Source organism: Astatotilapia calliptera, chromosome 18 (assembly GCF_964374335.1).
Source record: "Astatotilapia calliptera chromosome 18, fAstCal68.1, whole genome shotgun sequence".
NCBI lineage: Eukaryota > Metazoa > Chordata > Actinopteri > Cichliformes > Cichlidae > Astatotilapia > Astatotilapia calliptera.
Window position 1 is genome coordinate 4991107 of NC_137439.1, and position 21458 is coordinate 5012564.

The 21458-nt window shown below is 41.2% G+C and overlaps 2 protein-coding genes and 1 long non-coding RNA gene across 3 annotated transcripts; all 3 read right to left on the bottom strand.

The window, feature by feature from the left end:
• Positions 1-3413: 3413 nt before the first annotated feature.
• LOC145421812 (tripartite motif-containing protein 16-like) lies at positions 3414-5796 on the bottom strand. The gene has a single exon (XM_080292659.1). The coding sequence runs from the start codon at positions 5794-5796 to the stop codon at positions 4126-4128; it is 1671 nt and encodes a 556-aa protein (XP_080148785.1). The 3' UTR covers positions 3414-4125.
• A 3271-nt stretch (positions 5797-9067) lies between these two features.
• LOC145421842 (uncharacterized) lies at positions 9068-10695 on the bottom strand. The gene is made up of 2 exons (XR_013903200.1): positions 9643-10695; positions 9068-9562 (listed from the first exon to the last, which is right to left on the bottom strand). It is a non-coding gene; the product is annotated as an uncharacterized LOC145421842 (long non-coding RNA).
• Positions 10696-14992: 4297 nt separating this feature from the next.
• Positions 14993-17639, bottom strand: LOC145421814 (tripartite motif-containing protein 16-like). Its single transcript, XM_080292662.1, has one exon. The coding sequence runs from the start codon at positions 17076-17078 to the stop codon at positions 15414-15416; it is 1665 nt and encodes a 554-aa protein (XP_080148788.1). The 5' UTR covers positions 17079-17639; the 3' UTR covers positions 14993-15413.
• Positions 17640-21458: the final 3819 nt, after the last annotated feature.

Below are 21458 nucleotides of genomic sequence, written 5' to 3' on the forward strand. Positions count from 1 at the left end.
AGCTGGACTTTTTTCTTCTTCATATTTCAACAGGCCATTACTCGGGTATTTGTCAATGGATTTATCCAAAATTACAGATCTTTGGTTCATTTAGATGGTAAGAAAGGCCGGTGAAAATTTCAGGATTTTATCTTTAATATGTGAAATAAAGTGAAAGTGGGTCAACAGACCATTTTTCAAAAAGTATGTCTTGAAAAGTATTTGACATGTGAACCTATGTCACCCTAATCAATCTTTGCACCCAAACTTTGGATCATAACCATAACTTTTATAAAGGAAAGCAGTGTCTCATGATTTATGATGTGACGCAATTTGCAAATTTTGAACTAATTTCATTGACCAATAAATCACTGTTTTATTCTTTCCACAATAATTAACAACTTCCAGCTTTTAATGTATTTGAAAAAAAAACAACAACATGAAAATGGGTTTTTGGAGCTGGATGGTCTCCAAAGCACTTTGGGTCAACTTTTGTTGTTTAAATGTGCTATAAATATAAATAGATAAAATATATAAATAAAAATAAATGAATAAATACAATAAAAATCTATAAATAAAATATAGGTGACAGTTAAAACAAAAAATTTCAGTCATTTTTCATAGTGCATGCTGGACTTACCAGATAGAAACAAAATATGGACTGGACTATTGATATCTGGATAAATCCGCCACCTCTAACTCAGTTCCCACAAAGCTCCAAACTGCCAGGAGTAAAATAGAAAAATGTATGTGTGCTGTTTGTAATGAGCTGTTTGTGAAGACACCCAGCTGTGACTAAGGGATGACGAAGACAAAACCATGAAAAGCAGGGCTGATGTTACTCTGGAGACACAAGGCATTGTGTCTGTCAGGTAAAATATGTACATCAGTCTGCTCTGTGACAATACTACACAATGCATTTTTTCCATAAGTTCCACTGCACCTGCTCTACAGCTTCGATTTAATACACTGATAAGCTCCAAGTGCTCTGAATGCACCACTGAATGTACATTTTTATGCTGACCCAACAGATGTTGATTAGAGTTTATTTCCTGAAATAGAAAGCACTTCTTACAACATCCTGTTCTGTGACAGTCTTTGGGCATCTTTCCAATTTCAGACTTCCTCTTTTAAATCAAAGGAGGAACTTCTTTGTTTTAAAACAAAGTTCAAGTTATGACTGTCATCCTTTAGCACAAACGTTTCCACTCTTAAGAGGCTGACGGGTAAATTATCTGATACCTTACATGGTTTAAAACCTGTGTTCTAGATTTCAGAACTCTATATAAAATAAAATTAAATACATTAAAAGTTATTGTTGTCTTTTTATACAGTCTGAAATGTAAACCTGCAGCTACATTACATGAACTTGCTGTGTGTGTCACACTGATTACAAAACTTTAGCAGAATTTTCCTTTTTTAATTAAAGGTTTAAAAACAAGTAGCACACATGGTCAGCAATGGGAACCATTCACTAATCAATAGTATATTGCCAAAAGTATTTGATCAACCATCAAAATAATTGAATTCAGCTTTCCAATCAATTACTTGGGTACAATTGTATAAAATCAAACACCTGAACATGCCATACATATTAGCTGGATGGCCCTTTCCTGATCCAGAATGACTGTGCACAAAGCAAGGTCCACTGGTCCAAGCAACCCAATGAAAAACTTTAAGAATGAATTAGAGTGAAGACTGCAAGCCAGGATTTCTTGTCCAGCATCAGTGTCTGACTTGTGCTAACCACTGCACCACCGTGCATGTGTTGTGACTTTGAAGATCAAAATCACAGCACAGTAAGTTACTTTCCAGCTATTAATCCAGTTTAGTAAATCCATGAATTGATTGACAGAGGAATCAGATATTGCCTTTTATTATTGCATTTTATTCTGTATTACCTAATAATGCCTTACCATGCTTATCAATGTGTTGTCATGCTCTTTTTCCTGAAGGAAAGCTGTTTAATGAAAATCTCGAGACCCTTCATCACAGCAGACAGCTGAATGTGTCAAAAAGAGGCCCAAAAGTGGGTTGACAGAAATTTTTTGGTAGAAACATATTTTGAAAAGTGTTTGATATATAACCTTGAAGTGTCATAGCAATCATACTATGTGCTCAAACAATATTTTTAGACAAAATTTTAGGCAAATCAAAGATGATCAAGCAGAAAATATTCTAAAAATTGCCTAATCTGCAATGGAATGATGCTTTTGTCTTTTGAAGGCTATAAATGGATGCGTGTGCTCTTGTTGCATTGCTGACTTACAATAGAACAAAGGAGTTCCTGTTGCAACTCATTTGGTTTAAAATAAGGAAGTTCCAGATGGAACTTCTTTGTTTTAAACTTCATGTCATGAGAGCTGACAGACATGAGCTGAACACCTTCAACAGATGAATTGAACAGTGAAAGATGAAATGTCTGTGAAGGTTCTCAGTCATCCAGGTCATCATAGTCAAAGGAGCTTGCAAAGAAAAGCGTCTGGACTTCTTTAAGTTGCTTGAAGACGTTTCACCTCTCATCCGAGAAGCTTCTTCAGTTCTAAGGTCAAATGGTGGGGAGTCCCAGATATAAACCTAGTGGGAGTTTCCCCCCACAGAGGGACAAAAGGACCCCCTGATGATCCTCTAATCACCTGAGCCAAGGTGTGAAACTGGGTGTGGGTCACAGTCAGCCAGGGTTTCGGGTGAGCTCATTGTGAAACCTGGCCCCACCTTATCATGTGAATTCCTGAGGTCAGATGGCCCAGGATGTGAGTGGGCGTTAAGGCGTCTGGGGAGGGAACTGAAAACTGGATTATAGATGGCAGAGAGTTGGTGTCGTAAACCACTGCCTCTGTTCAAAGATGGTCACTCACAGTGGACATAGATGGCTTCTTTCACTCCTCTTTCAACTCTTTCCACCATTTGACCTTAGAACTGAAGAAGCTTCTCAGATGAGAGGTGAAACGTCTTCAAGCAACTTAAAGAAGTCCAGACGCTTTTCTTTCCAAGCTCCTTTGACAGTGAAAGATGAAGCACATCTGCTTATTCCATCCTCTGCACTCCCCTCCAGGTAGTCTCTGATAGATCTCATACGTGGGGGTGAGCATTGACAGCTTGGAGGATAGAGTTTGGTCCCAGACTGTGGAGATATGGGATTGCCACTGGCTGAAGAAGCTCATTTTGATATCTAAGATAAGCTAGATCTTTATTGCCACTGTTACCAGAACAATGAAACAGTTTGGTATCTCTCCATTGGCAGCTTGTAGGATTTTACAGTGATAGAAAATTGTCCAACACGTTTTTTAGATTTTACTGACAGAACACTTTCCTAATCAGAATAAGGAAAAATAGAACTGAAAGAATGGACTGAAGACAGAAGACTTTGATCAAAGTTTATTTATTACACATATCTTCAGTTTGTTTGCACCTTAAGTATTAAATAAGTTACATATTGCATTCAGTATTAATAATTGAATGATCTATACTTAGATTATTATCATGATAAGAAACAACAAAAGTATTTTTTTTCTACCAAAAAGACAAATGTGTATGTGATTACAGATTTCATTTCTAAATGTACAAAATGGTGGGAACAAAATCTCTGTGATAAAGAGTTTTCTCTGTTAAAGACTATGATGTAGGACAGAAACAATAATATACAATTAAAAGAATATAAACATTAAGATAACTGAAAAGTTTACATTTCATTTGGAGAAAGATAGCCTCCATGGCTAAACAGACACAAGAAAGAGCTAAATGGATTTGTTCACCCATATATTTATACAAGCACTTTCTTCAACATTTAAGTACTGTCTAAATAACATCCACTCACATTAACCTAAGGTTCAATGTCTTAGCAAAGGATACTTTAGCATGCACACTGGAGCAAGCAGGGATTGAACCACCAGAATTCCAATTAGGATGTGACCTCCTTTAACTCCTGGGCTAGTGTCACCCACAAGAAACAAACAAACAAACAAACAAAAAACTCCACCTAAATAACTCAAGAAAACATCAAGAAGATGTCAAAGTACAACACATAATGTTTGATTAACAGCTGAACTCTCTGCAATGAAGAAACATCACAATGATGATGGAGAGAAATTAAAAGGGAAACTAAAGTACAGATTTTTAACCCACAACAATATGAAAGACTTCAATCTATTTCAGTTTAATGAACTCAGCTTTGGTATCATGAGAATTACGACACCAAAGTCCAGCATAGAGCGGCTGAGTGAATGTGGTCTGGACTCTGTGGAGGAGAGTCATGGTTTCAGAGACGCTGTAGAAGGACAAAATACCTGCTCTGTGATCCAGGTACACTCCTACTCTGGAGGAACGAGGACCTGAGACAGGAGTTTGGATGTTGTTGTACCAAAATGTAAAACTGTTGTTGTTGCAATTTAATGCCCAAGATTTGTCATTACGTCCAAATGCACATTCATTGTCCCACCCTGCTCTATTGATAGTGTTGTATGCTACTGCTACATAAACGTTTCCTCCACTCTCCACCTCCCAGTAACAGCGTCCAGGTAGACTCTCTCCGCTCAGGACCTGAGACCATCCAGTGAATCTGTCTGGATGATCAGAATAAGACTGTTTCTTTGTGGATGTTGCTTTTCTGTTCTCCTCTGATAATAACAGACATGCATTTGCAGTGTTTGGATCCAGTGAGATTTCACATGAATATTTTAAGAATTCAGCTCTGGTCTTTGGCCCAGGTTGTGATAGTAAAACATCCACTTCAGTGACTGTCAGTGAGATGTTTGTCCATTCCTCTCTCAGAATGTCCTGTAGTTTATCTCTGACCTCTGACACAGCTGCTGTCACATCCTCAAAATACCTCAGAGGACGGATATTGATGCTGGATAAGTCTGTAGACTTGATGAGTGCTGACAGTGAGGGGTAGTTGTGTAGAAACTGGATGTGATCCTCTGTGTGTGAGAGCTGCTTCAGCTCAGCATCTTTCCTCTTCAGCTCAGTGATCTCCTGCTCCAGCTTCTCCTGAAGCTCTTTGACTCGACTCACTTCAGTTTCCTGCTGGGATCTGATCTGCTGCTTCACATCAGAGCTTCTTTTCTGGATGAGATGGATCAGCTCAGTGAAGATCTTCTCACTGTGCTCCACTGTTTGATCAGCAGACTGATTGATGGCCTCCACCTCCTGTTGAAGCAGCTTCACATCTTTCTCTCTGTCCTGGATTCTCTGCTGGATGTTTTGTCGACTCACCTCCAGCTCTCTCTGCCTCTCAGTCCTTTCTGCTGCAGCTGAGACTGTGTTGTGGCCTTTATGTTCATCCACAGAGCAGAGATAACAGATACTCTGCTGATCAGTACGACAGAACATCTTCATCACCTCATCATGACGAGAGCAGATGTTCTCCTGGAGCTTCTTGGAGGGCTCCACCAGCTTGTGTTTCTTGAATGGAGCCACATCATAATGAGGTTGAAGGTGTTTCTCACAGTAAGATGCCAGACATTCTAAACATGACTTGAAGGCTTTCAGTTTCCTTTCAGCACAGAAATCACAGGCCACGTCTTCAGGTCCAGCATATATGTGATCAGCAGGAGCAGCTTGGAGTCCAGTCTTCTTCAGCTCCTCCACTAAAACTGCTAACATGGTGCTTTTTACCAGGACAGGCCTCGCTGTGAAAGTCTGTCTGCACTGAGGGCAGCTGTAGATTTTCTTCTCTTCCTCTCCATCCCAAAAGTCATTAATACAGTTCATGCAGTAGCTGTGTCCACAGGGAAGAGTCACTGGATTCTTCAGTAGATCCAAACAGATCGAACAAGAGAAGGTTTCTCGGTCCAGCTGAACTCCTTTCTGTGCCATTTCTCTTCTCAGTGTCAGTGACTGTGTGCGTTTCTGTTTCTTATAACTGAAACTAGTGTGAGTTCTGATCTAACATGACTTTCTGGTTTGAATGGGGCAAGTCAGCTCTTACACGTCACCACAAGAGGAGGGAACAAGGAAACATGGAAAAAGAGGAGTTGCTGGGTTTGAGAGCAGCAAGAAGAGGGAGGGCTACCTGGGTGTATCAGGCTTTCTGGCTTCAGAAAGATGAGAGTTATGTGTTTATCTCTTTTTCTGTTCAAGCCTTTAGAGTGTGATATTATTCTGTTATTTTATGTTACCTTATATATGTAATCAAAGTAGTTGAATTAGAATACTGCTGTAGATCACATTATACCCTTTAATATAGAGTGTGTGAGCTGTATGTAGTTTAGTTCTCATTATACTTTTGAGTTAACAGAACATATTCACATATTAGTCCATTGGATAAATGTGCATCACTCTGTATCCTTGATCTGCTGGGAATGTGTTACACTGTTTTCTTGACATGCTTAATTGTTGAATCATGAAGAGAAGGTTGTAAGCAGGAGACTCTGTGTCTAAAGACAGGGGAGATAGACAGACCACATTCCACACCCCCACCTTACAGAAAGCAGAGAAACAACTGCCGAGGTCATAACTTAGGCGCTGTAACAGATAAAAAATGTGATGTTTTGGCTTTTACGACTAGCTGGGGGCCACTAGAGACTATAAAAAGCTGAGCAACCCGTCACCATTTTGAGACATGTGCCTGACCCTCTGGTAGCATCTCTCCCGTCCGGACGTTGTAATGCTCTGACTGTTGAATTGTATGGAAATAAATGATTGTTGATTGAGCATTTATACACCGAGTATTGTCCCTCCTTCAGCCCAAAGATTCAAAGAACTGCGTGTTTTCAACAAGAGTAAATGAATCAATAATTTCATGTTACTCATTTCCTCATGTAAATCTGCTAAATGAATTGCCTCACTTCCTTACAGAGAAAATAATGACAATAGACTAGTCTCATGGACCTGCCCATAGAAACCCGTATATGGGCCCCAAAAGGTAAAACTGCAGTAGGCCAAGTGTGGGAACACTCAGTTGTGATAAGTCCTTGCCACATAGCCCTACAGATCACCAGCATCTACATGTCGTGGACCTGCACATCTCTCTCCCCAAATGTGATCTTGGTGGGAGATTTCAACATTCACATGGACAATAATGACCTTCTGCTCACCAGAGACTTTTCCTCCTGTCTCGAAGGCTCTGAATTTCAACAATTTATCGACTTTCCCACTCACTCTGAAGGACACACCCTGGACTTGGTCTGCTGTTCTGGTCTTACTCCCTCGAATCTTTCTGCTACTGAAATCCCCATAACTGACCACTTCCTCCTTTCATTTAACCTCACTCTCTGCTGCTCTTCTACCAAGCCAACCCGTCTCATCTCGTTCCGCAACATCAAGAACATCGATATGGACATTCTCACTACCAGTTTGGACAATGTTCAGATTCCGGACTTCTATTCTACTCCTGATGATTTGTTGTTATATTATAATAATTGTCTACGCACTGTCCTTGATTCTCTGGCTCCTGTAAAAACCCACTCTGTTTCCTTCGCTCGCCCTGCTCCCTCCTACCTCTGACCTCCGAGCTCTGAAGGCCAAAGCTCGGCAGCTAGAGCATAAATATAAGAAATTTGGTTTAACTGTTGATTCAGAAATCTATAAATACCACGTACTTCAGTATAAAGACTCCATCAACAAGGCCAAACAAAGCTTCTACTCTGGTATTATCCGTTCTTATGAGGGTAATGCAAGGACTCTGTTTTAAGTTCTCAACAAACTAATTCAACCCCCCAACGCTTTACCACCGCACTTCTATTCCTCTGAAACCTGCAACTCCTTGATGCTGTTCGGGGCCCTATTTCAGGAAGCCGGTTTAGAAAACTCAGAGTGAAAAACGATACGCAGGGTTGAGTAACCCCGAACTGTCCAACTCGGAATATTCGGTTTCAGAAAGGCTGATAACAATTAGTTCAGTCGACGCGGAGTTGCTTTAACCCCAAGTGAAGCGCGCGGACGAGGATACATAAAGCCCTGATCAGCGGAGCACAGATTAAGCGAGTCACCATGGAGACGGAGGGAAAGAAGGCGCGGTCAATGTATTTCACAGCGCTTGAGGCCGAAATTCTGATGGCAGCATATGCCGATAACATGCAAATTCCGCGGAAAAAAGTAACACAGCCTCAGCTGCAAAAGAAAGGGAGCATGCATGGCAAAACATAGCCGACAGAGTCAATGCGTGAGTGTTAATATAAACATTGATCTAGGGATTTCCACCCATTTAACACGTTATTTTATTTTATTTTTTATTTTATACATTTTATTTTGTGACGTGATGTGAGCGCAGGTGCAACCCAACAGGCCCCAAACGTTCCTGGCAGCAAGTAAAAATGAAATATAAAAATATAGTCCAAACAGGTAAGGTGTAATTGTATTATGAGCCATAGTGCTTGGTCTGTTTGTCCCATGTAAATCAATTGCAGTTAGAGGCTACATTAATTTTCCTTCTGTAAGCACTTATTGAAATTATCTGAGCACATTACAAGTACATATTTGCTTACTCTGTATGCTCAAATGTGACCCCGTTATAGCCAACAGAAAAAAAGCAGAGGCCTGAAAAACAGGTGGGGGTCCTCCACCACCACCACTCACAGAGGCTGAGCAGTTGGCCCTCAGCCAAAACAGTGGGCGCCCTGTGGCTGAAGGCATCTCTGCGGGGACATCCTCTGAGTCAATAACCCCGCAAGACACAAGTGCCTACATAAGAGGTAAATTCAAAATAATACATGATGTGCATACATCCTTTCTTCACAGTCACCTTTGCAGTGCTACTTATTCATCTGATAAACTCTTTACCATAATGAATTATTTTGTAGTGAAGTTATTTTCCGACTGATTTTGCCTTCCCTCAGTCTTGGTTGTCTTTGAGAGCATAATGACAATGAAGTGTAAGGTGATTGGTATGTTTGTTAATTGCCATTTGGTCCCTTGTAAGTTATAAGTGACCTGTATAAACCTCATATTCTATCAGTTGATGGTGATGGTGTACTGCATCTGGTGCAGCCTCCTGTTGAGCCAGACCAACATGCAGTTATGAGTACTCTTAATACTCCACAGATTATATGAGTTTACAGTAGAACAGCAATGTTGTTAATTTCTTTACTACAGGAAAATAATGAAGAAACATTGACAGCTGTTACAGAGGAGGAAGCAACAGAGACACTTTATGAGGTTTACATCTTTTAATACTTTGTGTACAGGAAATACAGGCGACCAATAAAGCCAGTTGAACAAAAAATCTGTTTATTCTTCTTTCAACATGTTGAGGTGATGGGTCAAAAGAAATGATTGTGACATATGGTGTCTCTGACTGCGCTTCCATCTTGTATGTCCGTGGGAGGGTCAGGATGTTCATGGTTTGGATCACTGCTGATGTTTGGTTCAGAAGGACAGTGTTCTCCTCTAATTGTGGCAATGTTGTGAAGAATCACACATGCCACAATAATGTCACATGCCCTTTCTGGGGTGACCCTGAGTCTTTGCAGGCACTGGAACCGGGCCTTAAGCATTCCGATAGTCATTTCAATTCTGGCTCTTGTCCTGCAATTAGCCAGATTATATCGCTGCTGTGGGCCCGGTTCAGGGTCAGGGTAAGGGGTAAGCAAATAGGGTAAACATGGATACCCCCTATCACCAAGCAAGTAGCCAGTGAACTCTCCTAAGACAGAAGGATACACTTCAGTTCAAATGTCCCTGAAGCAATTGGTCTTTATATATTTTAAAGTATTTTCAACTCACCATGTCCAAATTTTGTGCTCAGTGTACATTCATGGAATATTTGTGAGTCATGGACAGAGCCTGGCCGCTTGGCTTCCACATTTGTGATAATATTGGCAGCATCACATATGATCTTCACAGTGCAGAGAACACAAATTAGCATCCATTACTATAATGAAATAATTTGTTAGTTTGAAATGCTACAGGGAACTATGTACCTGTACATTAATGCTGTGGAAAGACTTCCTGTTCACATAGTCTCCTTCATTTACTGAAGGAGCAATGATTGGAATGTGAGTGCCATCTATACAGCCAATCACGCCTGGGAACCCTGAAAATAAATGTACAATTTAAGTAGTAGTTCAAGTATCACCACATCATGAATTAAGTTTCGTTCATCCTGATACCTGCAATTTTGTGGAATCCCTCTTTGATAAATCTTGTGGGTCTGTGACCGGGGAACACCACAAACGAGTACAGGAGACGTTTCAGTGCAACTGTAACATTCCTGACTGCCCGACAGACGGTAGCCTTGGAAACGTGCTCAGCTTCACCAATATTATACAGAAAGCTCCCGTTTGCAAAAAAACGAAGTGCAATACAAATAATATGTACAGAACTGAGAGCATGTCCGCGATGTGTCACATGCGTAATATATGGCCTGAGGATGTTATCCAAATAACTTAGAGATTGTGCTGAGAAACGGTAACGTTCGCACAGAAAATCATCAGGAAATGATAAAATGTCCAAATGCGCTCTGATCACTCTCTCCCGGCGGAGAGCTCTGCGGAGAATTTGGGCTTCATGATCTACTGGCTCTTCAAGGAAGTGGCACGCCATGTCTGACACTTCCTACTGTCAGGTTTCCGACAAAGGGGCGGAGACAGTCAGGGTTAGTTGTAGTAAACCTGCTAGGGGGCAGGTTAGCTTCACGGAGTGTGTCGTCATAGTGACTCACTGAGGCTTCATCTGAACTCGCTTTGTGAAACCGAAAACCCAGAGTTTTCGTTAACTCAGGGTATACTTACTCAGTTTTTCCACTAAACCGGCTTCCTGAAACAGGGCCCTGGACTACGAAAATCAATAACATCCACCAGCAACTCAGATCAAATGTTGTGTCTACACCCTCTCCAGAACCTTTTCTCCTTTTTGAGCCGTTTTCCACTTTTCATCTTCCTGATTTATCTGATATTTCCGAGTTAATATGTAAATCAAAGCCTGCCACATGTCATCTTGACCCCATGCCCACAGGGCTTGTGAAATCCTGCCTCTCTTCTTTACTCCCACTCATTTCTGCTATCATTCACTCTTCTCTCACCACCGGTATCGTTCCCTCCTTATTGAAGACTGCTCTAGTCACTCCTGTACTGAAAAAACCTTCTTTAGATCCTAACAACTTTAACAACCTCCGTCCGATTTCCAATCTACCCTTCATTTCTAAGATACTTGAAAAAGTGGTTGCAGCTCAACTTCATTTACACCTGGTTAATAATAACATCTACAAGTGATTTCAATCTGGTTTTCGCTCATGTCACAGTACCGAAACTGCTCTACTTAAAGTCACTAACGATCTTCTAATCGGAGCTGACTCTGGTCTTCTCACCATTCTCGTCCTTTTAGATCTGAGCTCAGCCTTTGACACCATTTCTCACTCTGTCCTTCTAAGCAGACTTTCCTCTCTCGGCATCTCTGACACACCCCTCGCCTGGTTTCAATCATATCTCCTCGACCGTTCCCAGTTTATTCAACTAAGATCATTCCGCTCTCGTCTATTCCCCGTCACCTCTGGTGTACCCCAAGGCTCAGTTTTAGGCCCTCTTCTCTTTATAATATACATCCTCCCTCTAGGTACCATCTTCCGCAAATTTGATCTTCAGTTTCACTGTTTTGCTGATGACACCCAGTTATATCTCTCTTGCAAACCTGATTCCTCCCTCCCACCTTCTTCCCTTACAGAATGTCTATCCGAGTTAAAATCCTGGTTTACCTCTAATTTTCTAAAGCTCAATGAGGATAAAACTGAGATCCTCCTTATTGGCACCAAATCCAACCTTTTGAAGGCAAACCATTTCTCACTCACCATCGATAACTCCACAGTTTTCCCCTCTCCTCAGGTTAAGAGCCTTGGTGTCATCCTAGACAGTTCACTTTCCTATAAATCTCACATCAATAATCTCACCCGTTCTGCCTACTTCCATCTACGTAACATTAACAGATTGCTTCCTTCTCTTTCCACCCAGTCTACGTCCATTCTTGTCCACGGTCTTGTTACCTCCCATACTGACTACTGCAATTCTCTTTTGCATGGTCTCCCCCAAAAATCCCTCCATACTGGTTCAGAACTCTGCTGCTCGCATTATCACCAGAACCCCCTCCTACCAGCACATCACCTGTTCTTCAGGAACTTCACTGGCTCCCTGTGAAATTCCGGATAATTTTCAAACTTCTTCTGCTCACCTTCAAGGCCATTCATAACCTCGCTCCTTCTTACCTTTCTGACCTGTTAACCACCACTTGTTCTGCCCGTTCACTTTGTTCTTCTTCTTCTATCCAGCTTACTGTACCTTCCTTCCGCCTCACCACCATGGGAAGCAGAGCTTTCAGCTGCTCTGCTCCCAGGCTGTGGAACTCTCTGCCCCCAGAAATAAGAAATATTGGTTCTCTCCCCCAGTTTAAATCCCAACTCAAAACTCATCTGTTCAAATCTGCATATTCACTGTGAATCCACTGTTTGTTCATTTTATCTTGTGCTTTTATTTTATTGTTCTTATTCTGCCATTGTTTTACTAAGTGTTTTATCTTATTGTAAAGTGTCCTTGGGTGACTTGAAAGGTGCTCATAAATAAAATTTATTATTATTATTATTATTATTACTGTTGACAGCTACAGTCAGTAGACTCTGACTGTAGGATTGCAGACTGTCAAATTCTTTCACTGAAATCAAGCTCATGTGGAATAACTTTGTTAAAACACAAGAGTCACAACAGTCATACCGCTGACCATGACAGGACCATGACATACCGAATATATTTTGACTCTTTTCATTAGTCAAATGAAACCGAATAGCTTTGTTTAGATTGGCCAGTATAAGAACTACCTTCCTATCCAAGCCACTTTAGTGAGCCGAGTTACTGTTAGGGTGTTAGTTCACATTTTTGTTTTATTTTCTTGAACAGCACGGGACCTAAATACAATATTAAGAGAAAAGCTATATTTTTATCATGCAAAGCATAACAGGTACAATGTGTTCTTCCACAAGAACCTCACTCTGACAAAGAAGACAACATAGACGACCAGATAAATTGGTCTTTTACTGCCCTCTACTGCTTTGTATTGAATCTATTTTTCACAGTTAAATCTTAGTGGGGGAAAAAGAGAGTTCAGAACTTTGTTTCACAGAAAAGGAGAAGGCAGCTTGAGAGTAAAAAAACAAGATATTTTGTTTTCACAGTTAAAGTCATGCAGCACTTTGTCTTGTGAAGAAAATATGTCACCCTCGGTTTAACCACACTGACAAAAAGCTGCTGTATAGATGATCAACACACAAATTTGACCACTGCAGGGCACATTAAAGCACCGCAAACTGAAAACCGATAATAATGAATTACAGTAGTCCAGCCTAGAAGTAATAAATGCATGAACTGTCATGGGTTCGTGTGTTTTTTGTGGACTTATTTATATTTCTGGGGTTATCTTGGGAAGGCAGTCCTCGCTGGTCGCCCGTGTCTCTGTTTAACATGCCATGCTGTCATATGTTCGTTGTTGTTCTCTCCCAGTCCCACATTTCCATCTGTACGAGTGTGTGTGTGTGTGTGTGTGTGTGTGTGTGTGTGTGTGTGTGTGTGTGTGTGTGTCGGGGGGGTGCCCAGAGTTTCCTGTAACATCAGGCCCAGAGAGTTTTTCCCTGCAGTGGAGCCAGCCACACCTGAGGGATAATTACATGCACCTGTCAGCCTCGTCTGGAGGGCTAATTAGCGGAGTAGCTGAGCTGCAGTCGATGCTGGATCGTTAAGAGAAATCAGTTATTTCCCAGCAATTGTGGGACAGTGTTTTTGGAGTTGAGAAGTGGCGTGTACTTACCAGTTGCTTGTTGTTTTCCCAGAGTGTTGGACACGGGAGTTGAGCGCTCTGTACGTAGACACCACAAGGGGGAAAGAAACTCACCAAGGACACTTGAGAAGTCACAGCATGGGAGCAAGAAGCAAGCACAAGAAGCAAAAACTCACACACAGAGGATTGTTTGCTCTTGTCATTATTGTTATTCACTATAAATAAGTTCACAGTTTGCTGCACAGTCCTGTGTTTGGGTCCTGCTTCCACACCCCTTGACATGAACTTGGTTTTCGGCGTCACTCTGAGTGGCCAGAGCTTTCTGTGTCTGTGCTTTCTGTTTCCTTGCCAAATAAACTAAGGACAGATTATTTTCTTCCTGAACCTGCCAGTGTTCCCGATGTTTATTTAAATTCTGATTTTATGAGTTTAAAGTCCAAAAAGAACTTTTTTGAACTGTATAACTGTGAAGTTGTATAACAGTTGTATGATTGTATAACTGTCAAGCTACAATTTAGTTGTACATGTCCAATGACAAAAAAGGCTTTTCTATTCTACGTTGGTGTTTCTAAACTGGCCAATTCCTCCAGAGGTTGTGTGAGTTTGGTATAGAAAATGTGACGTGAACATTTCTGGACCAAATATGAGTGAAAGTGTTGTCCCTGAGCATTGACTGTTCTGTCTCAATTAATTCTGTGTGTGACTTGGAACAAAATTAGAAAAGAACCTATTGACAATGTTTCTAAGGATGCTTCCCCTAAGACGGCTTCCATGCCTCCGCCTGTATCAGAGACCAAACCTGCAGGTCCCTCTCCTCCTGAGCCAGAGGCACAACCCCAGCTTCAGCCACCAAAGCCTGTCGTTTGCCGACTGCAGGGGTATCAAACTCCAGGCCTTGTGGTCCAATGTCCTGCAGGTTTTAGATATCATCCTGGGTCAACACACCTGAATCAAAGAATTAGTTCATTAATAGGTGTCTGGAGAACTTCAAGATATGTTTAGGAGGTAATTTAGACATTTAAACCAGCTGTGTTGGATCAAGGACACATCTAAAACCTGCAGGACACCGGCCCTCGAGGCCTGGAGTTTGACACCTGTGGCCTACTGAGTGCCTGCGCATCACTGTGCATAGTGGTTGTAGTTTAGGTTATTCTGGATTTAAGCTCAGCATTGTATTTACTTGTTCAAACTATTTTAAATTGTTTTCATAGTTATTCTGGTAGCTTTAATAAATCTGGTAAAAGTAATGTTTCAGGTTTCTGCTGTAACAACTCCATTTCCTAGATTGAGAACTAATGCTTACAACTTCTTTGATAGTAAACATGATAACAAAGTCTTTTATTGCATAAAAAAGACTGAAAACAAGAAATACCTTAAAGCTTTCATGCATCTATTTATTTATTGCCATATCTATTGCCATCCATTTTCTTCTACTTATCCAATTGAGACACATCAAAGAAAGGTAATTTGTCCAATGCTTAAAAATGTGGAACAAAACAAAACAAAAAATGTGTGTAACTTTACCTGTGATGAATCATTGCATCAAATCTTTTTTGTTGTCAAAATCAAGTGAAGCAAAAGTTGACTTCTTTCTTTTTTATGAAGAAGAAAGTTGAAAATATGTACTTATAACTACTACTTCAGTTAGTCATTGAGATTAGGTTCACATTTTCTCCACCATTTTTGAGTATATATATTGCACAAAATGTCAAAACAATGATTCTGTGAAAATAAAATGGAAACTATTTCAGTTTAATGATCTCTGCAGTCTCTCCAAGCCAAAGTCCAGCATAGAGCGGCTGAGTGAATGTGGTCTGGACTCTGTGGAGGAGAGTCATGGTTTCAGAGACGCTGTAGAAGGACAAAATACCTGCTCTGTGATCCAGGTACACTCCTACTCTGGAGGAACAAGGACCTGAGACAGGAGTTTGGATGTTGTTGTACAAAAATGTATAACTGTTGTTGTTACAATCTAATGCCCAAGATTTGTCATTACGTCCAAAGTTACATTCTTTCCCACTCCCTGTTCTGCTGATATTCTTGTATGCAACTGCTACATAACCTCTTCCACCTCTCCACTCCACCTCCCAGTAACAACATCTAGTCAAACTCTGTCTACTCAGGACCTGACACCAAAAGGTGAATCTGTCTGGATGATCAGAATAAGACTGTTCTTGTTCCATAAATGTTGCTTTTCTGTTCCCCTCTGATAATAACAGCTGTTTGTGTGCTGTGTTTGGATCCAGTGTGATTTCACATGAATATTTTAAGAATCCAGCTCTGGTCTTTGGCTCTGGTTGTGACAGTGAAACATCCACTTCAGTGACTGTCAGTGAGATGTTTGACCATTCCTCTCTCAGAATGTCCTGTAGTTTATCTCTGACCTCTGACACAGCTGCTGTCACATCCTCAAAGTAGCTCAGAGGACGGATATTGATGCTGGATGAGTCTGTAGACTCACTGAGTGCTGACAGTGAGGGGTAGTTGTGTAGAAACTGGATGTGATCCTCTGTGTGTGAGAGCTGCTTCAGCTCAGCATCTTTCCTCTTCAGCTCAGTGATCTCCTGCTCCAGCTTCTCCTGAAGCTCTTTGACTCGACTCACTTCAGTTTCCTGCTGGGATCTGATCTGCTGCTTCACATCAGAGCTTCTTTTCTGGATGAGATGGATCAGCTCAGTGAAGATCTTCTCACTGTGCTCCACTGTTTGATCAGCAGACTGATTGATGGCCTCCACCTCCTGTTGAAGCAGCTTCACATCTTTCTCTCTGTCCTGGATTCTCTGCTGGATGTTTTGTCGACTCACCTCCAGCTCTCTCTGCCTCTCAGTCCTTTCTGCTGCAGCTGAGACTGTGTCGTGGCCTTTATGTTCATCCACAGAGCAGAGATAACAGATACTCTGCTGATCAGTACGGCAGAACATCTTCATCACCTCATCATGACGAGAGCAGATGTTCTCCTGGAGCTTCTTGGAGGGCTCCACCAGCTTGTGTTTCTTGAATGTAGGTGAATCATAATGAGTCTGAAGGTGTTTCTCACAGTAAGATGCCAGACAGACTAAACAGGACTTGAAGGCTTTTATTTTTCTTCCAGTGCAGAAATCACAGGCCACATCTTCAGGTCCAGCATAGCAGTGATCAGCAGGAGCAGCTTGGAGTCCAGTCTTCTTCAGCTCCTCCACTAAAACTGCTAACATGGTGTTTTTCACCAGGACAGGCCTCGCTGTGAAAGTCTGTCTGCACTGAGGGCAGCTGTAGATTTTCTTCTTTTCCTCTTCATCCCAGAAGCTTTCAATACACTTCATGCAGTAGCTGTGTCCACAGGGAAGAGCCACCGGATCCTTCAGTAGATCCAAACAGATCGAACAAGAGAAGGTTTCTCGATCCAGCTGAACACTTTTCTGCGCCATTTCTCCTCTCAGTGTCAGTGACTGTGTAAGTTTCACTTCCTTATTATAGAAACTGGTCTGACCTCTGATCTGAACAACAAGTGTTGCTGCTGTGAATGGGGCCTGCCAGCTCTAACACATGTTGGTTACACCCATCTTCATAATGTAGATCTAAAGGGGAGGGAACACAGAACGATATGGACAGACAGGAGGTGCTGAGCTAGAGAGCAGGAAGAAGAGGAAGGGTTTTCATGCTGCGATTCATTCCAGAAAGCAGGAAGAGGCTCTGTGTTTAATTGTTTTTCTGTTCAAACCTTTAACTAAATAATATAAATGTCAATAACTGGATGCCTCTCTATTCTTTTTGTTAATCTGCTAAATGAATAGTTTGTTTCTTTTAACAATTCAAATAGCAGAAATGAACAGCTGACAGCTTGTCAGACTCAGACTGTAAACCATAGAGACAGTTTATATATACATTTAGTCAGGGCAGTGCAGAGATGTTTAAAGGGGCGGGTGCTCACAGTTAAAAAGGGCACATAGAAGCAGGCTGAAGAACAACAACCCACATTCATCAAGAATCTAATATGGAATCACATCACACTACATCACTGTCATCAGGTGGGCACAATGCAAAGCAAACGTAGCCCATTTTTTACCTGATGGGGTACAATGTTGCTGTTTGGGGGATTGCTTCTGCTCTTGCTGCTGATAGTGCTGGAGGGCAGGGCTGTGTTGATCTGAGACTGTAGAGATTAAACAGTCCACAGGAGAGAGGGTAGCTGATTAAACAAGTGTTATGAGATAATAATAAAACGCAAGTATTGGTCACGGCGCTTGGAACCATAAGGCAACAAAACTGTGGGAAATAAACTAAGCTCTGCCTGTGAATCACTCTTTGCCTCTCTTCTTCCTTCCATCTCCTCATCTCATCTATCACATTCCACTTGCTGTCCATCTGAGAACGAGGCACAGTTTGCTATTGAATTCATCTATTATTTAATTATACAGTTTAACAACTCTTGCACCTAATCCATAATAAAGCAATGATAGAAAAATGTTATAGAACCAAAACTTTGTGTTTATTATTGTTTTTATACTTAAAGTGTGATGTCCACACATGTGGACGCCAGGTCCTAGGAGGTTAATAATAAAGTAACACCAAATGACAAAAAAAAATACAAGAGAACTCAAAACACTGGGTCAACAAGACCCAGGACCATGGCACTACCAATAAGATAACTCTTTATTGTCATTGCACAGTCATACTGATGCATACATAATGATCCTTATTCTATATATATAACAGAAAGAAAGGGCAATTCTCTCCCAGCCAATAAACAAAAGAAAAAGGGTCTCAACAAAAAGGGCTTCTTACTCCTTCTGAACTGCTACCAGGTCCTCAATATGTCCAGTGTAAGTAAGAAAATGAGTAACTAAGTACTTTCAGGCATGGTAGTTAGCACTGGGAGCATGCACTACTTCCCTTTCTCCTTTTGAGATACATTGACTGTTTCAGATGGAAGAAATCAGGACTTCGCGTATTCCATAGGTTGCTTCCTTGTTTTACAAGGTTAAAGAGAAGTTAAAGAGAAGTAGCAGCAGTAAAAGCAGATGCAATACTCAGAGGCAAGTTTAAGAGATGCTGTGGCCATTTTTGTTGAATGTTTATAAATCGCAATTTGTATTCATTTTTGTTTTTTCTTTAAAGTTGTAAGAATATGTGGACCTAGTTTTTGTTATGTAAATTTGTAATTCATTTTATTTTTGGAAAGTGATTGGTTTATTAGCTTATGGACCCTCCCATCAATCAAGGGATTAAGAGCACCCTGGAGGGGTGTGGTACAGATGTTTTTTGTTTGCCAAATTTCAGATGGGACAACGGGAGGGTTTAAAAAATGATTTTTTTTTTCACCACTTTTTGAAGTTGTTAAAGCAAATTAAGTTGACTTTCATTTCATTTTAAATTGCAAGAAGTTATTTGGGGGGTTTTTTGTTTGTCATTTTCCACGAAATAAACACCATATAATTTTAAACAATGAAGTAAGAAATGTGTTCTAAAACAAACCTCCCGTTGTTGTTGGCCTTTTCTTGGACTTTTTTGGTGTTTGGAACATAAAAAGGCCGTCACAAGAGATTTATTAACATGAGGTGAATGAGGAGTAGAGGACAGGGATTCATGAAGAGGAGCAATGGGCTGATAGGATGTGAAGGGATGGAGAGTGGGCAGGCAGGTGAGGTCCTTCTAAAAGTTGAGTTTATTTGGTAGAGATGTTTTCAAGGGAGCTTCATCCAGAGAAATGCTAACAGGATACTGACACACGGAGGAGGCTCAGAGTCAAAGAGCAAGGATGAATAAACAGCACAATAACAATGTCTGGCAGCTTTTGGAAACAGAATATGTTCACCAACAGTGCTGGTTTAGTTACTTGAGAAAAGTAATTTGTTACTCAGTTACTTAGTTACTTCTTGAAAACACGATACAAAACCCGAATAGGTAATAAATCAATAGACCTTTGCAAAAACTTAGTGATGTCCAATTCTACTTTTTCTGTATAATCTATCATATAAAATGTAATCAAATGAAAAAGTCTCTTTTTAAAACTTGTTTTGTTAGTTTTAATCTTTTAACTTTATGCATTAAGCAAAAATTAAATTATATGCAACAATCTTTGTCTTGTAGAAATTTGGTTTTTGACCTTTTTTCTGCATATTCCAGCATATAAAATATTTTTTTTGTATGTTTACACTCACTCTTTCAAATACATGCAATTAAAACACAGCAGAAAATAAATAAAACCAAAGACTCAGTGGCACTGAGTCCTGTCGCTCTTAATTCGGTTGTCACCAGTTTAGCAGGAGTGGGGTTGGTGGAGGTTTGCCCGGTGCTGCAGCGGTCATGTCAGTGGGGGGATCCAGGGGTTTCTCTGTGGATTTCACATTCCCGTGGCATCGTGCTCGGTGCTTGCTCAGAATTTAAGGGGGTTTTTTGATGTAAAAAGAAGTTTACTTCCAGAAATATGAAAGGTACGATAAGAATAATAAATACGACAAACAAACAACAATAATGATGAGATGATGAGATAGCCTTTATTTGTCAGTTGCAGGTCTTTTGCCCACAACCGCCTAACAATACAATAATAACAATAAAATATAAGTTAAAGTGTCAGTTATCCACTGATTCAAAGGGATAAGTGAAGACTTCGTTTTAGGAATTTCCACCAGTCAAGAAATCCTCCCCATCCCCCATCCCCCATCCCCCCACCCCGACCTTACATACACAACACAGACATCACATGGGGAGACAGGTCGGAGACCGGTAGTATTATGGAAAAACACTGAAATGTACAATACAATGGGCAAGTCGAGGAGGGGACTTGGGTGCTCCTATGGGAGGACAGCATGAGAACAGAAAAAAAAACCTCCTCTGCACAAAGAGCACATAAATGTCCAGATCACAACATCATGAAGCACGTGAAAAGCAACAGGGGTGGGTAAGGGGTGAGAAGCCGATGCAGACACAGCCATGCTGCCCTGCAGCTATTCATCCAGCGCTGGGCCCAGACCCACCGTCCGACTCGGCCTTGGAGATAAGCGTACGAGGGCGTTTGGAACGAAGAGTCTAAACACAGTTTGTTATCAGGGGACAAATTGTTTGTTATGTTCAGCTCCAGCCTTGAGACCGCAGCAGGCGCCGATATGGTAGCCGCATGAAATAATGGTGGTGTTCTTTCTTTAGTGCAAACCACTGCATGACAATTTTACAGTCTGTCTAATGTCCATCACTGGTTCCTCACCATTCCCAATGGAGAGCCGTGAGCCTCTCCACGATGTTATCCAGCTACACCGAGATGTTATCCAGTTTGCTCATAGAGCACGAGTGTTCACGACAGCCGTGAGCCTCTCCAAGATGTTGTCAGATGTTGTCAGAGTCTCAGTACTCACAGCAGCCACAAGCTTCTCCAAGATGTCATCCGGGCTGCGTCTAATGAGCCCATTCTGAGAAGACACGGCTCACTCCATCGTTCCAATCAACATAGCGGGCAGCCTTGTGGGAATTTGAACAGCCGTTTCCGCTTTCTTTATTCTTCGATAAGCCAGGGCCAAGCCAGCGCCTATCAGCAAGAACCCTGTTATCATGGTTCCAAAAAGGTCTTCAATGTCCTTGGTCGACAGTCCCACCAGGCACACAACCCTCCAGTCCTTCCACCCATCCATCATGTATCCGGCAGAGAACGTCCCTCCAGGACACACGGTCTCTTCCAAACCCAGGCTTCTCGTTGTGAAGAGGGTGTCAATTGCATTCAGGGGCCAGTTGATCAAATCCATAATTCCTCTTTTAGGTTTTAGAGAACAGACTGTGAGACTCTTCCAGGGTAGAGAGAGAAAAGTAGACAAGAC

What these genes read in the sequence shown, in the direction of transcription:
- LOC145421814 (XM_080292662.1), bottom strand. Translation starts at nt 17,078, where the DNA reads ATGGCGCAGAAAAGTGTTCAGCTGGATCGAGAAACCTTCTCTTGTTCG.
- LOC145421812 (XM_080292659.1), bottom strand. Translation starts at nt 5,796, where the DNA reads ATGGCACAGAAAGGAGTTCAGCTGGACCGAGAAACCTTCTCTTGTTCG.